The 18,009-nt window shown below is 42.9% G+C and overlaps 2 protein-coding genes across 2 annotated transcripts in view; one reads left to right on the forward strand and one right to left on the reverse strand.

Moving 5' to 3' along the window:
* The window catches only part of LOC133541508 (5-hydroxytryptamine receptor 3A-like), a 98,694-nt gene that overhangs the window by 20,921 nt on the left and 59,764 nt on the right, over nt 1–18,009 (forward strand). The gene's annotated exons all lie outside the window — the stretch shown is intronic.
* Nucleotides 2,922–18,009, reverse strand: part of LOC133541507 (inward rectifier potassium channel 2-like) — a 16,097-nt gene continuing 1,009 nt past the window's right edge. Inside the window, exon 2 of the mRNA XM_061884957.1 lies at nt 2,922–13,996. Coding sequence (XP_061740941.1) covers nt 12,510–13,820 — 1,311 coding nt within the window. The 5' untranslated portion in view covers nt 13,821–13,996 and the 3' untranslated portion in view covers nt 2,922–12,509. The remainder of the gene's footprint in view (nt 13,997–18,009) is intronic.

An 18,009-nucleotide genomic window follows, 5' to 3' on the forward strand; every position in this document is an offset into this window, starting at 1 on the left:
ACGAGTCTTATTTTGTATATTCCCGAGAACCAGGCGTCCTCTACAGTTGACAATTGATGCTCTGTTGTTTCAAAGAACTTCCGAAATGATGCTGGTCAATGTTTATCTCCATGACAGCACAGAATCTGCTGCAAAAATCTCTCACAAGTTTCTGGAACTTGTGAGAGATTCACCCCTAAGGGTGAAAAAGAGAGGACCTAAAACGGAGCCTTGAGGAACACCACTAGTCTAACTAAAGACGTCGAACGAATGGCTGACTGCATTTGAAGTAAACAAGCGTAGCCGAGTTACATAAATCACATTACGGAAATGTGTAACTGCCAAACCAGAGAGGACTTAAAGGGTTGCTCTGAGGAACGCCTCAGTTATGTAAATCACAAGTTTGGACCCCAGTGTTCTATGTTTGCGGGCAAGGTTAACATTTCAATACAAGGATCTGGTGGTCCAAGTTCCTCTCTACAAATTTCCTGCTTTAAGTTTTAATATGTGGCTCTCCAACAACATGATAAATGATCATGTTTAGTTTGCTTCTATAAGCAGCAGTATACTCAGCTTCAAAAAGGTTGTAAATCCTCATTTGTCCAAAAATAGTCATCTTTGTTGTCTGTTATCAAGTCTGCCATGACGGAAAGTTTGGACCCCCAGTTTGCTGGCAAGGTTAAAATGTCAACACAAGGATCTGGTGTTCCAAGATCCTCTCTACAGCAGGAGCATTTTACTGTTTTTAGGAATTTTTGCAAAATTCTTTGTCACATAAATTTTTAACTGAACTCGGGGGGCCTGTGTCATGTCATTCCTAATCCGGATTTTCTGCTTTAGGTTTTAATATGTGGCTCTCTAACGACATGATAAATGATCATGTTTTGTTTGCTTCTATAAGCAGCAGTATACTCAGCTTCAAAAAGGTTGCAAATCCGCATTTGTCCAAAAATAGTCATCTTTGTTGTCTGTTACCAAGTCTGCCATGACGGAAGTTTGGACCCCCAGTGTTCTATGTTTGTGGGCAAGGTTAAAATGTCAAAGCCCGGATCTGTTGGTCCAAGTTCCTCTCTACAACAGGAGCACTTTTCAGGTATTATGAATTTTTCCAAAAATGTTTGTCTCATAAGTTTTGAATTGAATTCGGGAGGCCATTGTGGTGTCGTTCCCAGTCTGGATTCCCTGCTTTAAGCTTTAATATGTGGCTCTCTAACAACATGATAAATGATCGTGTTATGTTTGCTTCTATAAGCAGCAGTATACTCAGCTTCAAAAAGGTTGTAAATCCTCATTTGTCCAAAAATAGTCATCTTTGTTGACTGTTATCAAGTCTGCCATGACGGAAAGTTTGGAACCCCAGTTTGCTGGCAAGGTTAAAATGTCAACACAAGGATCTGGTGTTCCAAGATCCTCTCTACAACAGGAGCATTTTACTGTTTTTAGGAATTTGTGCAAAAATGTTTCTCATAAGTTTTGAACTGAATTCGGGAGCCCTGTGTCATGTCATTCCTAGTCCGGATTTCCTGCTTTAGGCTTTAATATGTGGCTCTCTAACAACATGATAAATGATCATGTTAAGTTTGCCTCTATAAGAAGCAGTATACTCAGCTTCAAAAAGGTTGTTAATCCGCATTCGTCCAAAAATAGTCATCTTTGTTGTCTGTTACCAAGTCTGCCATGCCAGAAGTTTAGACCCCCAGTGTTCTATGTTTGCGGGCAAGGTTAAAGTTTAAATACAAGGATCTGGTGGTCCAAGTTCCTCTCTACAACAGGAGCAAGTTACTGTTTTTAGGAATTTGTGCAAAAATGCTTGTCTCAGAAGTTTTGAATTGAACTCCGGGGGGCCAGTGTGCTGTCGTTCCCGGTCTGGATTTCCTGCTTTAAGTTTTTATATGTGGATCTCCAACAACATGATAAATGATCATGTTATTTTCGTTTCTATAAGCAGCAGTATACTCAGCTTCAAAAATTTGGTAAATCCTCATTTGTTCAAAAATAGTCATCTTTGTTGTCTGTTACCAAGTCTGCCATGCCGGAAGTTTGGACCCCCAGTGTTCTATGTTTGCGGGCAAGGTTAAAATCTCAATACAAGGATCTGGTGGTCCAAGATCCTCTCTACAACAGGAGCACTTTAATGTTTTTTGGAATTTGTGCAAAAAAGTTTGTCACATAAGTTTTGAACTGAACTCGGGGGGCCTGTGTCATGTCATTCCTAGTCCGGATTTCCTGCTTTAGGTTTTAATATGTGGCTCTCTAACAACGTGATAAATGATCGTGTTATGTTTACTTCTATAAGCAGCAGTATACTCAGCTTCAAAAAGGTTTTAAATCCTCATTTGTCCAAAAATAGTCATCTTTGTTGTCTGTTATCAAGTCTGCCATGCCGGAAGTTTGGACCCCCAGTGTTCCATGTTTGCGGGCAAGGTTAAAGTGTCAATACAGGGATCTGGTCGTCCAAATTTATCTCTTCAACAGGAGCATGTTACTGTTTTTAGGAATTTGTGCAAAAATGTTTGTCTCAGAAGTTTTGAACTGAACTCGGAGGGGGCATTCTGGTTTCATTCCTAGTCCGGATTTCCTGCTTTAAGTTTAATATGTGGCTCTCTAACAACATGATAAATAATCATGTTATGTTCGCTTCTACAGACAGCAGTATACTCAGCTTCAAAAAGGTTGTAAATACTCATTTGTCCAAAAATAGTCATCTTTGTTGCCCTGAGGAAAGCTTCAGTTGTATAAATCACAAATTTGGCCCCCCAATGTTCTGTTTGCAGGCAAGGTTAAAATGTCAATACAAGGATCTGGTGGTCCAAGATCCTCTCCACAACAAGAGCACTTTACTGTTTTTAGGAATTTGTGCAAAAATGTTTGTCACATAAGTTTTGAACTGAACTCGGGGGGCCTGTGTCATGTCATTCCTAGTCCGGATTTCCTGCTTTAGGTTTTAATATGTGGCTCTCTAAAAACATGATAAATCATTATGTTTTGCTTGCTTCTATAAGCAGCAGTATACTCAGCTTCAAAAATGTTGTAAATCCGCATTTCTCCAAAAATAGTCATCTTTGTTGTCTGTTTCCAAGTCTACCATGACGGAAGTTTGGACCCCCAGTGTTCTATTTTTGTGGGCAAAGTTAAAATGTCAATGCAAGGATCTGGTGGTCCAACTTCTTTCTACAACAGGAGCACTTTTCCGGTTTTAGGAATTTTTCCAAAAATGTTTGTCTCATAAGTTTTGAATTGAATTCGGGAGGCCGTCGTGGTGTAGTTCCCAGTCCGGATTTCCTGCTTTAAGCTTTAATATGTGGCTCTCTAACAACATTATACATGACCGTGTTAAGTTCGCTTCTACAAGCAGCAGTATACTCAGCTTCAAAAATGCAAATCCGCATTTCTCCAAAAATAGTCATCTTTGTTGTCTGTTTCCAAGTCTACCATGACGGAGGTTTGGACCCTCAGTGTTCTATTTTGTGGGCAAGGTTAAAATGTCAATGCAAGGATCTGGTGGTCCAAGTTCCTTTCTACAACAGGAGCACTTTTCCGGTTTCCAAAAATGTTTGTCTCATAAGTTTTGAATTGAATTCGGGAGGCCGTTGTGGTGTCGTTCCCAGTCCGGATCCCCTGCTTCAAGTTTTAATATGTGGCTCTCTAACAACATCATAAATGATCGTGTTAAGTTTGCTTCTACAAGCAGCAGTATACTCAGCTTCAAAAAGGTTGTAAATCCTCATTTGTCCAAAAATAGTCATCTTTGTTGTCTGTTACCAAGTATGCCATGCCGGAATAAATCAGATGACTGGGTTTTAGTCCAGAGCCCCCGAATGACTAAGTACTCCCCTGCGTTGCAGTCACATTTCAACGGTATATCATGCTACGTTAGCCTATTAGCTGAAACGTTAACGATTAAAGCTGCCAAAATTGTTATTGGCTGATGGGTAGTTGGAGATTTATTACGACATATCTAAATCCAGGAAGAAGGAGGGTTTTCCTTCATGAAAAAGCAAACATTTGGATTTTTTGGTGAACATCAACAACACCCATAACTGTTGGGACAACATTAAAAAGTCGGGTTTGCATAGTAAGGGACCTTTAACATGTTCAGGGCAAAAACATTCATGAGTGCAGTGGTGATGTGAAAGGGTTAATCCAACACTGGCCTCCATTCCAACAATCCAAAGTCGCATCCATCAGTCAATGTTAAATGAGGATATTGACATATTCCACATATATGTACATGTCGGGCTTTTTGCTAATAGGACAGCTGGAAACAGTCGGGAAAACACACACGGACGCTCTCATGCTCGTCTGTAAGGTTTGAACGTCACGGTGACACGTTTGCATACTTTCAAAAGGATAAATAATACATTTTTGGCTCCTGTAGAGTTTGAAGCATTAGCAGCATTTTTAATCATCAGGATGCGGCTGTAGTCAACCACTCTCTTTGGGCCCTATTCTCCCATTTGCGCTTAAGTGGGTTTTTTTTAAATTCATATTCTTTGTATTTAGTCACGTGACTTTTTCTGACCTGTGAACCAAGTGGTGGTCAACCAAACCCAATTGGAATGGGTCTTCAGAGATAGGTAGGTCGTGGGTTCGAACCCCGGCCGAGTCATACCAAAGACTATAAAAATGGGACCTGTTCCTCCGTGCTTGGCACTGAGCATCAAGGGTTGGAATTGGGGGTTAAATCACCCAAAAAATTATTCCCGGGCGTGGCCACCGCTACTGCTCACTGCTCCCCTCACCTCCCAGGTGATGGGTCGAATGCAGAGAACTTTAACTTTATTTAGACTTCCTGAATTGGTGGTTGACAAAACACTCGTCGCCAAAATACGTTTTAAAGATAAAATACGAATAATATCAAGGTATTACTTAAACGTGAAATACTAAACGTTAAAACATTAAAAAAAAAAAAAAATGTAACAAAGTAATCTCTGCAAAGTTGTGTCTTTTTTTGTTGTCGTTTCTTAGAATCTTGCACTCTTTCGCCCTTCTACAAGCAGCAGTATACTCAGCTTCAAAAATGTTGTAAATCCGCATTTCTCCAAAAATAGTAATCTTTGTTGTCTGTTACCAAGTCTCGGGGAACTCCGAAGACACTTTTGTCCTTTTCGCAATTTGAACGGTTCTGACGGCCTAAAACGAAGCATTTTTCTTCGAGAAAGGCAAAATTCCGCCTAGAACGCTTTGACGACCTACGCTCGCTTGACCACCACTTCGAGCCTCGCATATTTAATGACGACTGATGAATAAACCCAAGAGCTTAAAGCTGAACTGCATTTTTGGGGGGAATTCTGCTTATCGTCCACAATTACTATGAGAGACAAACCACGCCCGTCCATTTTTTTTTTCATTATTATTTTACTGTAAAGACGATAAAGAATAAAGAAACCCTTGAAAGATGCGACTAATGGGAGTCACCATTGTAGCCTTCAAAGTGCTCTAAAACAACTTCAAAAACCCTCCATCAACATTTTATACACACACTGTAAGTATATACTGTATATAATATAACAATATGTACAGTATATACCGTAATTTTGATAATAATAATCATTTCCGGGACGGATTTATTCCGTCAGGCATGGCGGACTCGGTAAAAGACAACAAAGACGACTATTTTTGCACAAATGAGGATTTAGAACCTTATCTTTTTGAAGCTGAGTATACTGCAGCTTATAGAAGCAAGCGTGAAGGAAGAGTGAGACGTTGGAGCAGGGGAGACGAAAGCGATTTTTCCGCTCTAAATATGGAAATTGGAGCCAACTCATTTCGACATAAATGGAGTGCTTGCACAAAATCAACAGGAAATGTCCCCTGTCACTTTAATATGTCACTTTAATATCGATCATTATACACGCGGCACGTCGTGCGTGTTAGTACAACGCCAGTACATACGCTGTTTGGCTAGCTCAGCTGTGCACAAACAAAACATGAAACGCTGGCTAATACTTTAAAGATACTGTAATATGATTATTTTTTTTCAGTCAGTACAGATTGATGTTTTATAGCATTGTGTTTCGTGTTGTGGTATAAGCCAGCTTATAACTTGCCGTAGTTAGCTTTTACGGCTAATACCATAGCACGAAGAAAAATAGTTTGCTCGCGCAGTAACAATGTTGCTAAATATGGAAATTGGAGCCAGCTAATTTCGACATAAATGGAGTGCTTGCCCAAAATCAACAGGAAATGTCCCCTGTCACTTTAATATGTCACTTTAATATCAATCATTATACACGCAGCACGTCGTGCGTTTTAGTACAACGCCAGTACATACGCTGTTTGGCTAGCTCAGCTGTGCACAAACAAAACATGAAACGCTGGCTAATACTTTAAAGCTACTGTAATATGATTGTTTATTTTTTTCAGTCGGTACAGATTGATGTTTTATAGCATTGTGTTTCGTGTTGTGGTAGAAGCTAGCTTATAACTTGCCGTAGTTAGCATTTTCGGCTAGTACCGTAGCACAGAGAAAAAGTGTTTGCTTGTGCAGTAACAATGTTGCTACAGCTTGGTTATTATGCAGGTTATGCAACGGGAATAAAGTATTGGTGACAGTTTTTGAAAGAATTTTTAAAGTGATTTAGAGCCTAAATTTTCCCGGGAGACTCACGAATTTCAGTGCCCCTCCCAAAAAATCTCTCGGGGCAACCATTCGATTTCCACCCGGACAGCAATATTGGGGGCGTGCTTTTAGCGTCCTCTACAACCTGTCGTCACGTCCGCTTTTCCTCCGTACTAACAGCGTGTCGGCCCAGTCACATAATATAAACACACACATAAGTGAATGCAAGGCATACTTGGTCAACAGCCATACAGGTCACACTGAGGGTGGCCGTATCAACAACTTTAACACTGTTACAAATATGCACCACACTGTGAACCCACACCAAACAAGAACAACAAACACATTTCGGGAGAACATCCGCACCGTAACACAACATAAACAAAACCGAGCAAATACCCAGAATCCTTTGCAGCACTAACTCTTCCGCTACAATATACACACTCGCTACCACCAAACCCCGCCCACCTCAACTCTCCCGAATTTGGAGGTCTCAACGTTGGCAAGTATGATTTAGAGGTAGAATCGATTGCTTCCATTAGCTGTGTTGCTAGCCATAAAACAAGTTGATTTTTGTATGTTAGAAAGTGAGAAAAAAAAAAAAACTTCTGTCTTCTTCTCTTTCATAATGATTGTGAACGATTCGGAAAATTCTAAAAAAAAAAAAAAAAAAATGCAGTTCCCCTTAAGTCATGAAAAAAAGGTGCACTTATTTTGAAAATAATACAACATGCAGTTTGACTACTTAAAATGTCATTGAAATCCATAAAAAAATGTGGTGTTTTTTTTTATTTTATTTTTTTATTGTTCTTTTTTTTGTTTTTGTTTTTAAGCACATGGGAAAATAGGGCCCTTATTGCACATTCGACAATATTCCGACCAATACATTTTAAAGACGACGTTCGCCAAGAGACCAGCTCCGGTGCAAATGGGGCAAAACCTTGGTAGGACCCAAAAGAAGAGCTGCATCAAAAGTGTGTGCCTTTTGTTAAATAAATAGGCAAAAAAAATTTTTAAATACATGCTAACGATACTGTAATGAAAAAGTTCAAATTTCACCGGTATTGTCGTATATTGCAAACTAAGCGCAATAAAAAATATCGGTAACACTTTAGCATGGGGGAACATATTCACCATTAATTAGTTTCTTATCAACATGCAAATTAGTAACATATTGGCTCTTATTAAGTACTTATTGATGCCTTATTCTGCATGGCCTTTATTATACAACCATTAGGCCAGACCTGGGCAAATTAAGGCCCGGGGGGCCATATGTTGAGCTTTTAAATCCGGCCCCCAGATTTTTTTTAGATCTTTAAGATGGAAAGTGTAGCTGCCATTATGATGTGCAGTCATGTTTTTTAAGTCTTGAACTATACTAAGTCTTTCAATGCTTGAAATCTGCGCTTATGGATGATATACCAGTTACTATGGTCATCTAATTAGTTACTATGGTCATCTAATTAGTTACTATGGTCATCTAATTAGTTACTATGGTCATCTAATTAGTTACTATGGTCATCTAATTAGTTACTATGGTCATCTAATTAGTTACTACGGTCATCTAACTAGTTACTACGGTCATCTAATTAGTTACTATGGTCATCTAATTAGTTACTACGGTCATCTAATTAGTTACTACGGTCATCTAACTAGTTACTATGGTCATCTAATTAGTTACTATGGTCATCTAATTAGTTACTACGGTCATCTAATTAGTTACTACGGTCATCTAAGTCACAGTAGTTCAGACGAGGCACCAAGCAGTGTGGGTGGGAAGCGTTTCCACAGATCTCCCATCCAAAGGCAAAACCCAGTAACTCAATTTTGGTCAAATCTGAGCTGATAATAATTTTGGAGTTCCTAGGTCAGGGGTAGGGAACCTGTAGCTCTTTTGATGACTGCACCTGGCTCTCACTTAAATCTTAGCTGACATTGCTTAACACGATAAGTAATGAATAATTCAGCTGGTGTCAAAAATAACGTTAATAATACAAACCATTCTCATGCATTTTCATCCATCTATCCGGTTTCTACCGCACCTGTTCAAGAAGTCGGATTAATGGTAAGAAGTATTTTATTTATTTCTGGTTAGCCTCAGAATAACAATGTTATTAAAAAGAATAAAAGACGTATTATACTCTAAAAATGTTGATCTTTCTTAAAATGCACGCATGTAGTGTTAAAAATATATATATATATATATATATATGGCTCTCACGGAAATACTTTTAAAAATATTTGGCTTGCATGGCCAAAAAGGTTCCCGACCCCTGTCCGAGGTGATATGCTTTATGCGATATTGTAATTTGTTCCGTAAGTAAGCTGTAACGCGCATGGCAGGACCTAGCAACAGTAACAGGAAAACCTAGTATCTCAAGGGACCAATCGGAGCTTTTATTCTTTGGCTTTTAACACTACGTGAGTTGTGTGGTCCTCAATCTAATCCAATCCACTTTATTTATATAGCACGTTTAAACAACAATAACGTTTCCAAAGTGCTGCACAGCCATGTTAAAAACAATTGTAAAAAAAATAAATAAATAAATAAATAAAATAAAAATTTAAAAAAAGTATATATATATATATATTATGCTCCACCAATGACTGAATAAAAACAAAAAATAAATAAATATAAAAACAATATAAAAACAAATATGATTAAAAACTATTTTAAAGGGTAAAATCAATGAAAACAGTAAAATAGAAATCAAAGTGTATAAAAAACACAGAGGACAACAGAGGACAGAGGACCACACAACTCACGTAGTGTTAAAAGCCAAAGAATAAAAGTGGGTCTTAAGACGAGACTTAAAACACTCCACTGTGGAAGCAGTTTGAACATGGAGGGGCAGAGTGTTCCAGAGCTTAGGCCCTGTCTCCCCTGGTCTTAAGTCTGGTCTTGGGCACCACGAGCTGGAACTGGCTCTCGGACCTCAGAGCGTGCGCAGGAGTGTAAATTTGGATGAGGTCCGAGATATATTGAGGTGCCAGTCCATGTAAAGATTTAAAAACAAACAGCAATGTTTTAAAATCAATTCTAAAATGAACAGGGAGCCAGTGCAAACTCTGAAGAATTGGGGTTATATGCTGGCGTTTCCTGGGCCCTGTTAAAAGTCGTGCTGCCGCGTTCTGGACTAACTGCAACCGGGAGAGAGCTTTTTGGCGAATGCCAGCATAAAGTGCATTGCAGTAGTCCAGGCCACTTGAAATAAAAGCATGCACGACTTGTTCAAAAAGGTTAAAAGATAAAAACGGTTTAACCTTTACTAAAAGACGAAGGTGATAAAAAACACGATTTTAAAACGCCATTGACTTGTTTGTCTAGTTTAAAATGGCTGTTGTCCTCTTGTGTGTTTTTTACACATTTTGATTTTTATTTTACTGTTTTAATTGATTTTACCCTTTAAAATAGTTTTTAATCATATTTGTTTTTATTGGTTTTATTTTTATTTCCAAGGTTCTCATAGTCATCATTGTCACCGACGTCCCACTGGGTGTGAGTTTTCCTTGCCCTTATGTGGGCCTACCGAGGATGCCGTGGTGGTTTGTGCAGCCCTTTGAGACACTAGTGATTTAGGGCTATATAAGTAAACATTGATTGATTGATTGATTGATTGATTTTTTGTTTTATTCAGTCATTGGTGGAGCATAATATTGTTTTTAACATGGCTGTGCAGCACTTTGGAAACGTTATTGTTGTTTACATGTGCTATATAAATAGAGTGGATTGGATTGGAGCTTTTTTGTCAGTCGCCTTATTGTCATTAATGAGACATTTGCACGAATGGGGGGGGCCGACGGTCGAGCTGATTATGTGATATCACGGCACGAGGGGATATTTGGAAGATCGGCCCAGGACGTTGCGGGCGCCTTCATTAAATGTATTGTTCTTGATTCTTCCCCTTGCATGCTCTTTTGGGCAGAAAACTGTGGAGGTCAAAATAAAAACTGGACGCTGTACACGGCTCTTGCCCAATGTGCAAACGCAGAACGGGGCCCACCCGAGATTGTGATAAAATATCTGGAGAAAGGGGGCACACGTTCATGAGAGCATATTCAACCCGTGGCTCAATCGGCAAGAAAATGAAAGCTCAAGTATAACATCTGCACGTTTGATGACTTTGTAGATATTTGTAAGACAGCATCAAGATGGATCGGTTGTCCTTTGTTTGCGCAAAATCAGCTGGAAGTGAGTTACTAGGTTTTGCCTTTGGACGGGAGAGATGCGGAAGGAGATTTTTCACAACAAAGTCCCAAAGCTTAGTGATGTATCAGATTGCCGGTGGGTTTATTTTGTACCCTCCGCGTTCGCATTTCGCTGTTTGTTGCGTTTTTTTTTGTCGCGTTTCACTGGATCGTAAAATGTGTCGATGGAAAGTGGGCTGTGACGTTCATATTTGGTCAATATTCAGTGTTTTATCCTTCATAGAAAACATGTAAAATTCCATTATGGTTTTTTTTAGGCGGTCCGTCATAATGATTTTTAGCATTCAATCAGACATTATTGTGAGGTTTTGTATTAGTGTTCATAAAATAGATATACAGGCCCCCCAGACACATTTTTTTCTCTAAATGTGCCCCCCCCCCCCGAGTCGAAATAATTGCCCAGGCCTGCTCTAGACCATTAACTGAGAGTCTTCCCTCAATAACCTCAGAATTATTGCTTATCAGTACTAAGTAAGGAATTTGTTGTCTATGACTCTCCCTTTAATACCATTTAAAGGCCTACTGAAAGCCACTACTACCGACCACGCAGTCTGATAGTTTGTATATCAAAGATAAAATATTAACATTGCAACACATGCCAATACGGCCTTTTTAGTTTACTAAATTGCAATTTTAAATTTCGTGCGGAAGTGTCATGCTAAAACGTCGCGGTATGATGAATAATGGAGACGTCAAAAAAGAAAGCTGTAGGTGGGAAGCGGTGTATTGCGGCCACCATTGGCAACACAAACACAGCCATTGTTTTCATTCCCGAAAGATGACAGTCAAGCTATACTATGGAACAGAGCGGCCAAGCGAACACGGTTGGATTGGACCACACACACAAAGTACAGTGTATTATGCAGCGATCATTCCGAAAGATCGTGTTTCGAAGAGGGTCCTTTGTGAAAGGCAGAGATGGGCATCGCCACCACCCGTCGACTGATGCTGTAGAAAGGCGCGGGCCCGACCTTCAGGTTGTACAGGTACGACCATTTAATCTCACTAAAATACTAGTAACACAATAAGCAGATAATGGATTTTTCAGAATTATCCTAGAAAATGTGTCTAATAACATCTGAATCGCTCCCACTGCCCTCGTCTTTTTTTTTTTTCTAGTCCTTCACTCTCACTTTCCTCATCCACGAATCTTTCATCCTCGCTCAAATTAATGGGGAAATCGTCGCTTTCTCGGTCCGAATCGCTCTCGCTGCTGGTGGCCATGATTGTAAACAATGTTCAGATGTGAGGAGCTCCACAACCCGTGACGTCACGCGCACATCGTCTGCTACTTCTGGTACAAGCAAGGCTTTTTTTTATCAGCGACCAAAAGTTGTGAACTTTATCGTCGATGTTCTCTACTAAATCCTTTCAGCAAAAATATGGCAATATCGCGAAATGATCAAGTATGACACATAGAATGGACCTGCTAGCCCCGTTTAAATACGAAAATCTCATTTCAGTAGGCCTTTAAGTCTTTGTTACTTGCAATATGTTCCCCATACTAAAGTGAGGTGGATAAAAGGCGGACTTTTTGACACAGTTGTCTTCTCGAATGTGATTAAACGTTGTATTGTGTGCATATCAACGACTGCATTTTCTTTTTTAGTCACAAAAGTGCGACATGTAGGCCACGAGAGGTGGGAGTTGTGTTGCATATTTACTTCAAGAAGGGTATTTGGACTATTGCCTCATCATAATATCCTACATAAACAGACGTGTGTTAAGTTAACCGCTATAGGATTATTGCAGCATTAGGTCATATTTCCGATTCAGCAGTCAAAGGTCTTGATTCCAAAGGCAAAGAGTCCGGAGTGTGTTCCGAGTCCGAGGCCGGCGGCGGCGGCGGCGGCGGCGGCGATGGCGGACCCTCCGGGACGTTCCTCTCCTCTGCGCTCTCCCCTTCCCGCGATTCCTCCTCCATCTCGATTTTCTCCAAAGCCACCTCGTTCTCGTAGCAAAAGGAGTTCCTGAGGCTGGAGGCGTCGGAGGTCCTCCGGGCGAGCTCCCGGGCGCTGCAGAGCGGCGTGCCGGACACCTCGTAGGTGTTGTCGAAGCGCGAGTAGTCCACCTTGTAGTAGTTCTTCTCCTCGAAGAGCACCGGTTCGAAGCGGTGTCCCCAGAGGATCTCGCTGGCCACGTAGGAGCTGCGACACTGTGTGGTCATGGCGGTGGCCTCCACCATGCCTTCCAGGATGACCACGATCTCGAACTCGGACGTCTCCAGCTCCTGCTTGCCCATCTCGTAGAAGGGGCTGTCCTCGTCGATCTCGTGCACGATGGTGATGGGCGACACCAGGAAGATTCTGTCGACGCCGCTGTCGAAGCCCACGTCGATGTCCACCTGGTCCAGAGGGATGAACTCGCCCTCCGCCGTCGTCCTGGACTTGAGGAGCTGCGCCCTGACGTGGGCCTCCACCAGGTGGCTCTTCCTCAGGTTCCCCACCCGCCACATGAGGCACAGCTTGCCGTCCCTCATAGCCACCGCGGCGTAGTGACTGAACACCAGCGTCTCGTTCCTCTTCTTGGGCTTGGCCATCTTGGCCATGACGGCGCCGATGATGAACGCGTCGATGATGCACCCCACGATGCTTTGGAAGACCACCACGAAGACGGCGACGGGGCACTCCTCCGTCACGTAGCGGTACCCGTACCCGATGGTGGTTTGCGTCTCCACGGAGAACAAGAAGGCGGCGGTGAAGCTGTCCACGTTGGAGACGCACATCTGCGTGTCGCCCTCCAGGTCGCCGTAGCCCAGCGCCACCAGCCAGAAGACCAGGCCGAAGAACAGCCAGGAGATCAGGAAGGATAAGCAGAAGACGAGCAGCATCCACCGCCAGCGGATGTCCACGCAGGTGGTGAAGATGTCCGCCAGGTAGCGCTGGCCCTTCTCGCTCATGTTGACAAAGTGCACGTTGCAGTGGCCGTCCTTGCGCACGAAGCGGCTCTGGCGCCGGTGCTCGGCCTTGCCGTTGCCGCAGCCGTTGGGGACGACCATGTCGGCCAGCTTCACCCCGCCCTCCTCCTCGGAGGACACGATGCTGTAGCGGTGGCTCCGCACGCTCCCCATGGCGTCCGCCCGGGGCGGCTGGGCGGCGTCCGCCTTGGAAAACACTCTCAGTTTCTGGTAGAAGCGTCGGAGAAACAGTTTCGAAATGATCCCCGGTGGGGGGGGGGACGCGGCCAGGACCGGATCCTGAGGGAGGAAGGGCAGGTCACTCCTTGGCCAGGAGTCTCATCAGCGGGCTGTGGAAGGGAAATAACAAATAACGAGGGAGAGTTTTAAAGGGGAAGATTATCACCAGACTTATGTTAACGTCGATAAACAGAAGCTTTTGAGCCATATCACGGACGAATTCGGCGATCGCCTTCTATCCAACGATTGGTATGTGTTTGTTTGGCATTAAATGTTGGTTGCTGGAAAGGCTGGATGCAAATATAGCTGCAAATGAGGCATAATGATGCACATACAGCTAGCCTAAATAGCATATTAGCATCGATTAGCTAGCAGTCATGCCGTGACCAAATATGTCTGATTAGCACATAAGTCAATAACATCAACAAAACTCACCGTTGTGATTTTGTTGACTTTATGGTTGGAAATGCATCTGCTTTGAGTGTCGCAGGATATCCACACATATCTGTGCCATCTCTGTCGTCGGTACAGTGTGCGGAACAAACGAGGGACTTTTGCATCTTTTGACCACTGTTGCAACTTGAATCCGTCCCTGTTGGTGTTGTTACACCCTCCGACAACACACCGACGAGGCACGATGTCGCCAAGGTACCGGAAAACAGTCGAAAAAACGGAAAATAACAGAGCTGATTTGACTTGGTGTGTGTAATGTGTTTGAGAAAATGGCGGGTCGCTTCACGATGTGACGTCAGGGGTGAAAGGTCATCGCTCCGACAGGCGAACAATTGAAAGGCGTTTGAATCGCCAAATTCACCCTTTTTAGAGTTCGGAAATCGGTTTAAAAAAACATATGGTCTTTTTTCTGCAACATCAAGGTATATTGTGGGGCAAAAAAAGTATTTAGTCAGCCACCGATTGTGCAAGTTCTCCCACTTAAAATGATGACGGTGTCACGCGGAGTTGCCACTTCGATGATGCACAGCGACCAGTCAGCAGGATTGCATCTCAATCAATCAATCAATCAATCAATGTTTATTTATATAGCCCCAAATCACAAATGTCTCAAAGGACTGCACAAATCATTACGACTACAACATCCTCGGAAGAACCCACAAAAGGGCAAGGAAAACTCACACCCAGTGGGCAGGGAGAATTCACATCCAGTGGGACGCCAGTGACAATGCTGACTATGAGAAACCTTGGAGAGGACCTCAGATGTGGCCACCCCCCCCCCCCCCCCCCCTTTAGGGGACCGAAAGCAATGGATGTCGAGCGGGTCCAACATGATACTGTGAAAGTTCAATCCATAGTGGCTCCAACACAGCCGCGAGAGTTCAGTTCAAAGCGGATCCAAGACAGCAGCGAGAGTCCCGTCCACAGGAGACCATCTCAAGCGGAGGCGGGTCAGCAGCGTGGAGATGTCCCCAACCGATACAGGCGAGCGATCCATCCTGGGTCTAAGAGTTGTTTTTAATATAATAAAACAAAAGAACACTGACACAAAAATGGAAAAATAAAGTGCGTGCCAACTTAGCTGGAGACATACATTTTCTACCGCTTATTCCCTTTTTTGGGGTCGCGGGGGGCGCTGGCGCCTATCCCAGCTACAATCGGGCGGAAGGCGGGGTACACCCTGGACAAGTCGCCACCTCACCGCAGGGCCAACACAGATAGACAGACAACATACACACTCACATTCACACACTAGGGCCAATTTAGTGTTGCCAATCAACCTATCCCCAGGTGCATGTCTTTGGAAGTGGGAGGAAGCCGGAGTACCCGGAGGGAACCCACGCATTCACGGGGAGAACATGCAAACTCCACACAGAAAGATCCCGAGCCTGGATTTGAACCCAGGACTGCAGGACCTTCGTATTGTGAGGCAGACGCACTAACCCCTCTGCCACCGTGAAGCCCTAGCTGGAGACAAAAAGTACAAAAATTTAACGACCGCACGCGGAGCTAAGGCGGAACTTAGCACATGGAAAGACGTAGAACAGAATACTTAACGTGACTTGTTGCGTGAAGCAAACAATGGACCGAGGACGAACTAAGGCTTGAATCCACAAATAATAATCAGAAACAGGTGTGTGACAAGAGCCCGTGAGAAGGAGCATAATACGTTCCCATGGTGACTAAAACAAACGAGGAAGTGCTCAAACACAAGGATCGGCAGAGTCCAGAAACATGGTGAAAAACATATCAAAAGTCAAAACCATAAACGATCCGAGTCGCGGATCGTGACAGACAGAGGTCTGTCATTTTCATCATAGGTACACTTCAACTGTGAGAGACAGAATGTGGGGAAAAAAATCCAGGAATTCACATTGTAGGAATTTTAAAGAATTTATTTGTAAATTATGGTGGAAAATAAGTATTTGGTCAACCATTCAAAGCTCTCACTGATGGAAGGAGGTTTTGGCTCAAAATCTCACGATACATGGCCCCATTCATTCTTTCCTTAACACGGATCAATCGTCCTGTCCCCTTAGCAGAAAAAAAGCCCCAAAGCATGATGTTTCCACCCCCCATGCTTCACAGTAGGTATGGTGTTCTTGGGATCCAACTCAGTATTCTTCTTCCTCCAAACACGACGAGTTGAGTTTATACCAAAAAGTTGTATTTTGGTTTCATCTGACCACATGACATTCTCCCAATCCTCTGCTGTATCATCTATGTATCCATTTTGGTATAAACTCAACTCGTCGTGTTTGGAGGAAGAAGAATACTGAGTTGCATCCCAAGAACACCATACCTACTGTGAAGCATGGGGGTGGAAACATCATGCTTTGGGGCTGTTTTTCTGCTAAGCGACCCTCCATTTTCTCAAACACATTACACACACCAAGTCAAATCAGCTCTGTTATTTTCCGTTTTATCGACTGTTTTCCGGTACCTTGGAGACATCATGCCTCGTCGGTGTGTTGTCGGAGGGTGTAACAACACCAACAGGGACGGATTCAAGTTGCAACAGTGGTCAAAAGATGCGAAAGTCCCTCGTTTGTTCCGCACACTTTACCGACGACAGAGACGGCAAGAATGTGTGGATATCCTGCGACACTCAAAGCAGATGCATTTCCAACCATAAAGTCAACGAAATCACAACGGTGAGTTTTGTTGATGTTATTGACTTATGTGCTAATCAGACATATTTGGTCTCGGCATGACTGCAAGCTAATCGATGCTAACATGCCATTTAGGCTAGCTGTATGTACATATTGCATCATTATGCCTCATTTGTAGCTATATTTGCATCCAGCCTTTCCCTCCACCCACATTTAATGCCAAACAAACACATACCAATCGTTGGATAGAAGGCGATCGCCGAATTCGTCCGTGATATGGCTCAAAAGATTCTGTTTCTTTAATTTAATTTTCGGTACCTGCCTCCACATTCCAACCATCCGTTTCAATACATGCGTAATCTGTTGAATCGCTTACGGCCCTGAAATCCGAGTTTGAATCCGAGCTAATAACGCTATACCTTTCTGTGCTATCCGCCATGTTCGTTTCTGTGTGGTCACGCAGTGACGTCACAGGACAATGGACGGGTGGATATAACGACGGTTAAAATCAGGCACTTTGAAGCCGTTTTTCGGGATATTGGGTAACATTTTGAGAAAAACTTCGAAAAATAAAATAAGCCACTGGGAACTGATTTTTATCGGTTTTAACCCTTCAGAAATTGTGATCATGTTCCCCTTTAAAGTAATTGGTAGGAACAGGTCTGCAGGTGTGTGATTACCTGCTGCCTAAATAATGCATCGGCGTGGCTTCCGGCAAACTCTTGGTATTAACTCCGCTAACACACTCCTTAACACAAGTTAACTCAACTCTGCACCTTCTAGCTCCTTTCCAATTGAACTAAACCATTACCGTCCGTCCCCCGGCACCGTCAGACGCTAAATGCCATCCGAGTCCCGTCAACCTCACTCAATGCCAGCGTTAATTTGCCAAGTCACGTCCAGCGGGGGGGGGGGGGCTGAGTCGAATTACACTTTATTCCAGCGTGCGACTACCGCACACATCTTAAAAACTCACTTTGCTAGAAGCCACTAATGGTCGGGAAGGATCCTGGCAGCTATTTCGCCAGGGCGCCATTACCTTGCGTGATCTGCGGCGT

This window comes from Nerophis ophidion, linkage group LG23 (assembly GCF_033978795.1).
Source record: "Nerophis ophidion isolate RoL-2023_Sa linkage group LG23, RoL_Noph_v1.0, whole genome shotgun sequence".
In the NCBI taxonomy this organism is placed as follows: Eukaryota; Metazoa; Chordata; class Actinopteri; order Syngnathiformes; family Syngnathidae; genus Nerophis; species Nerophis ophidion.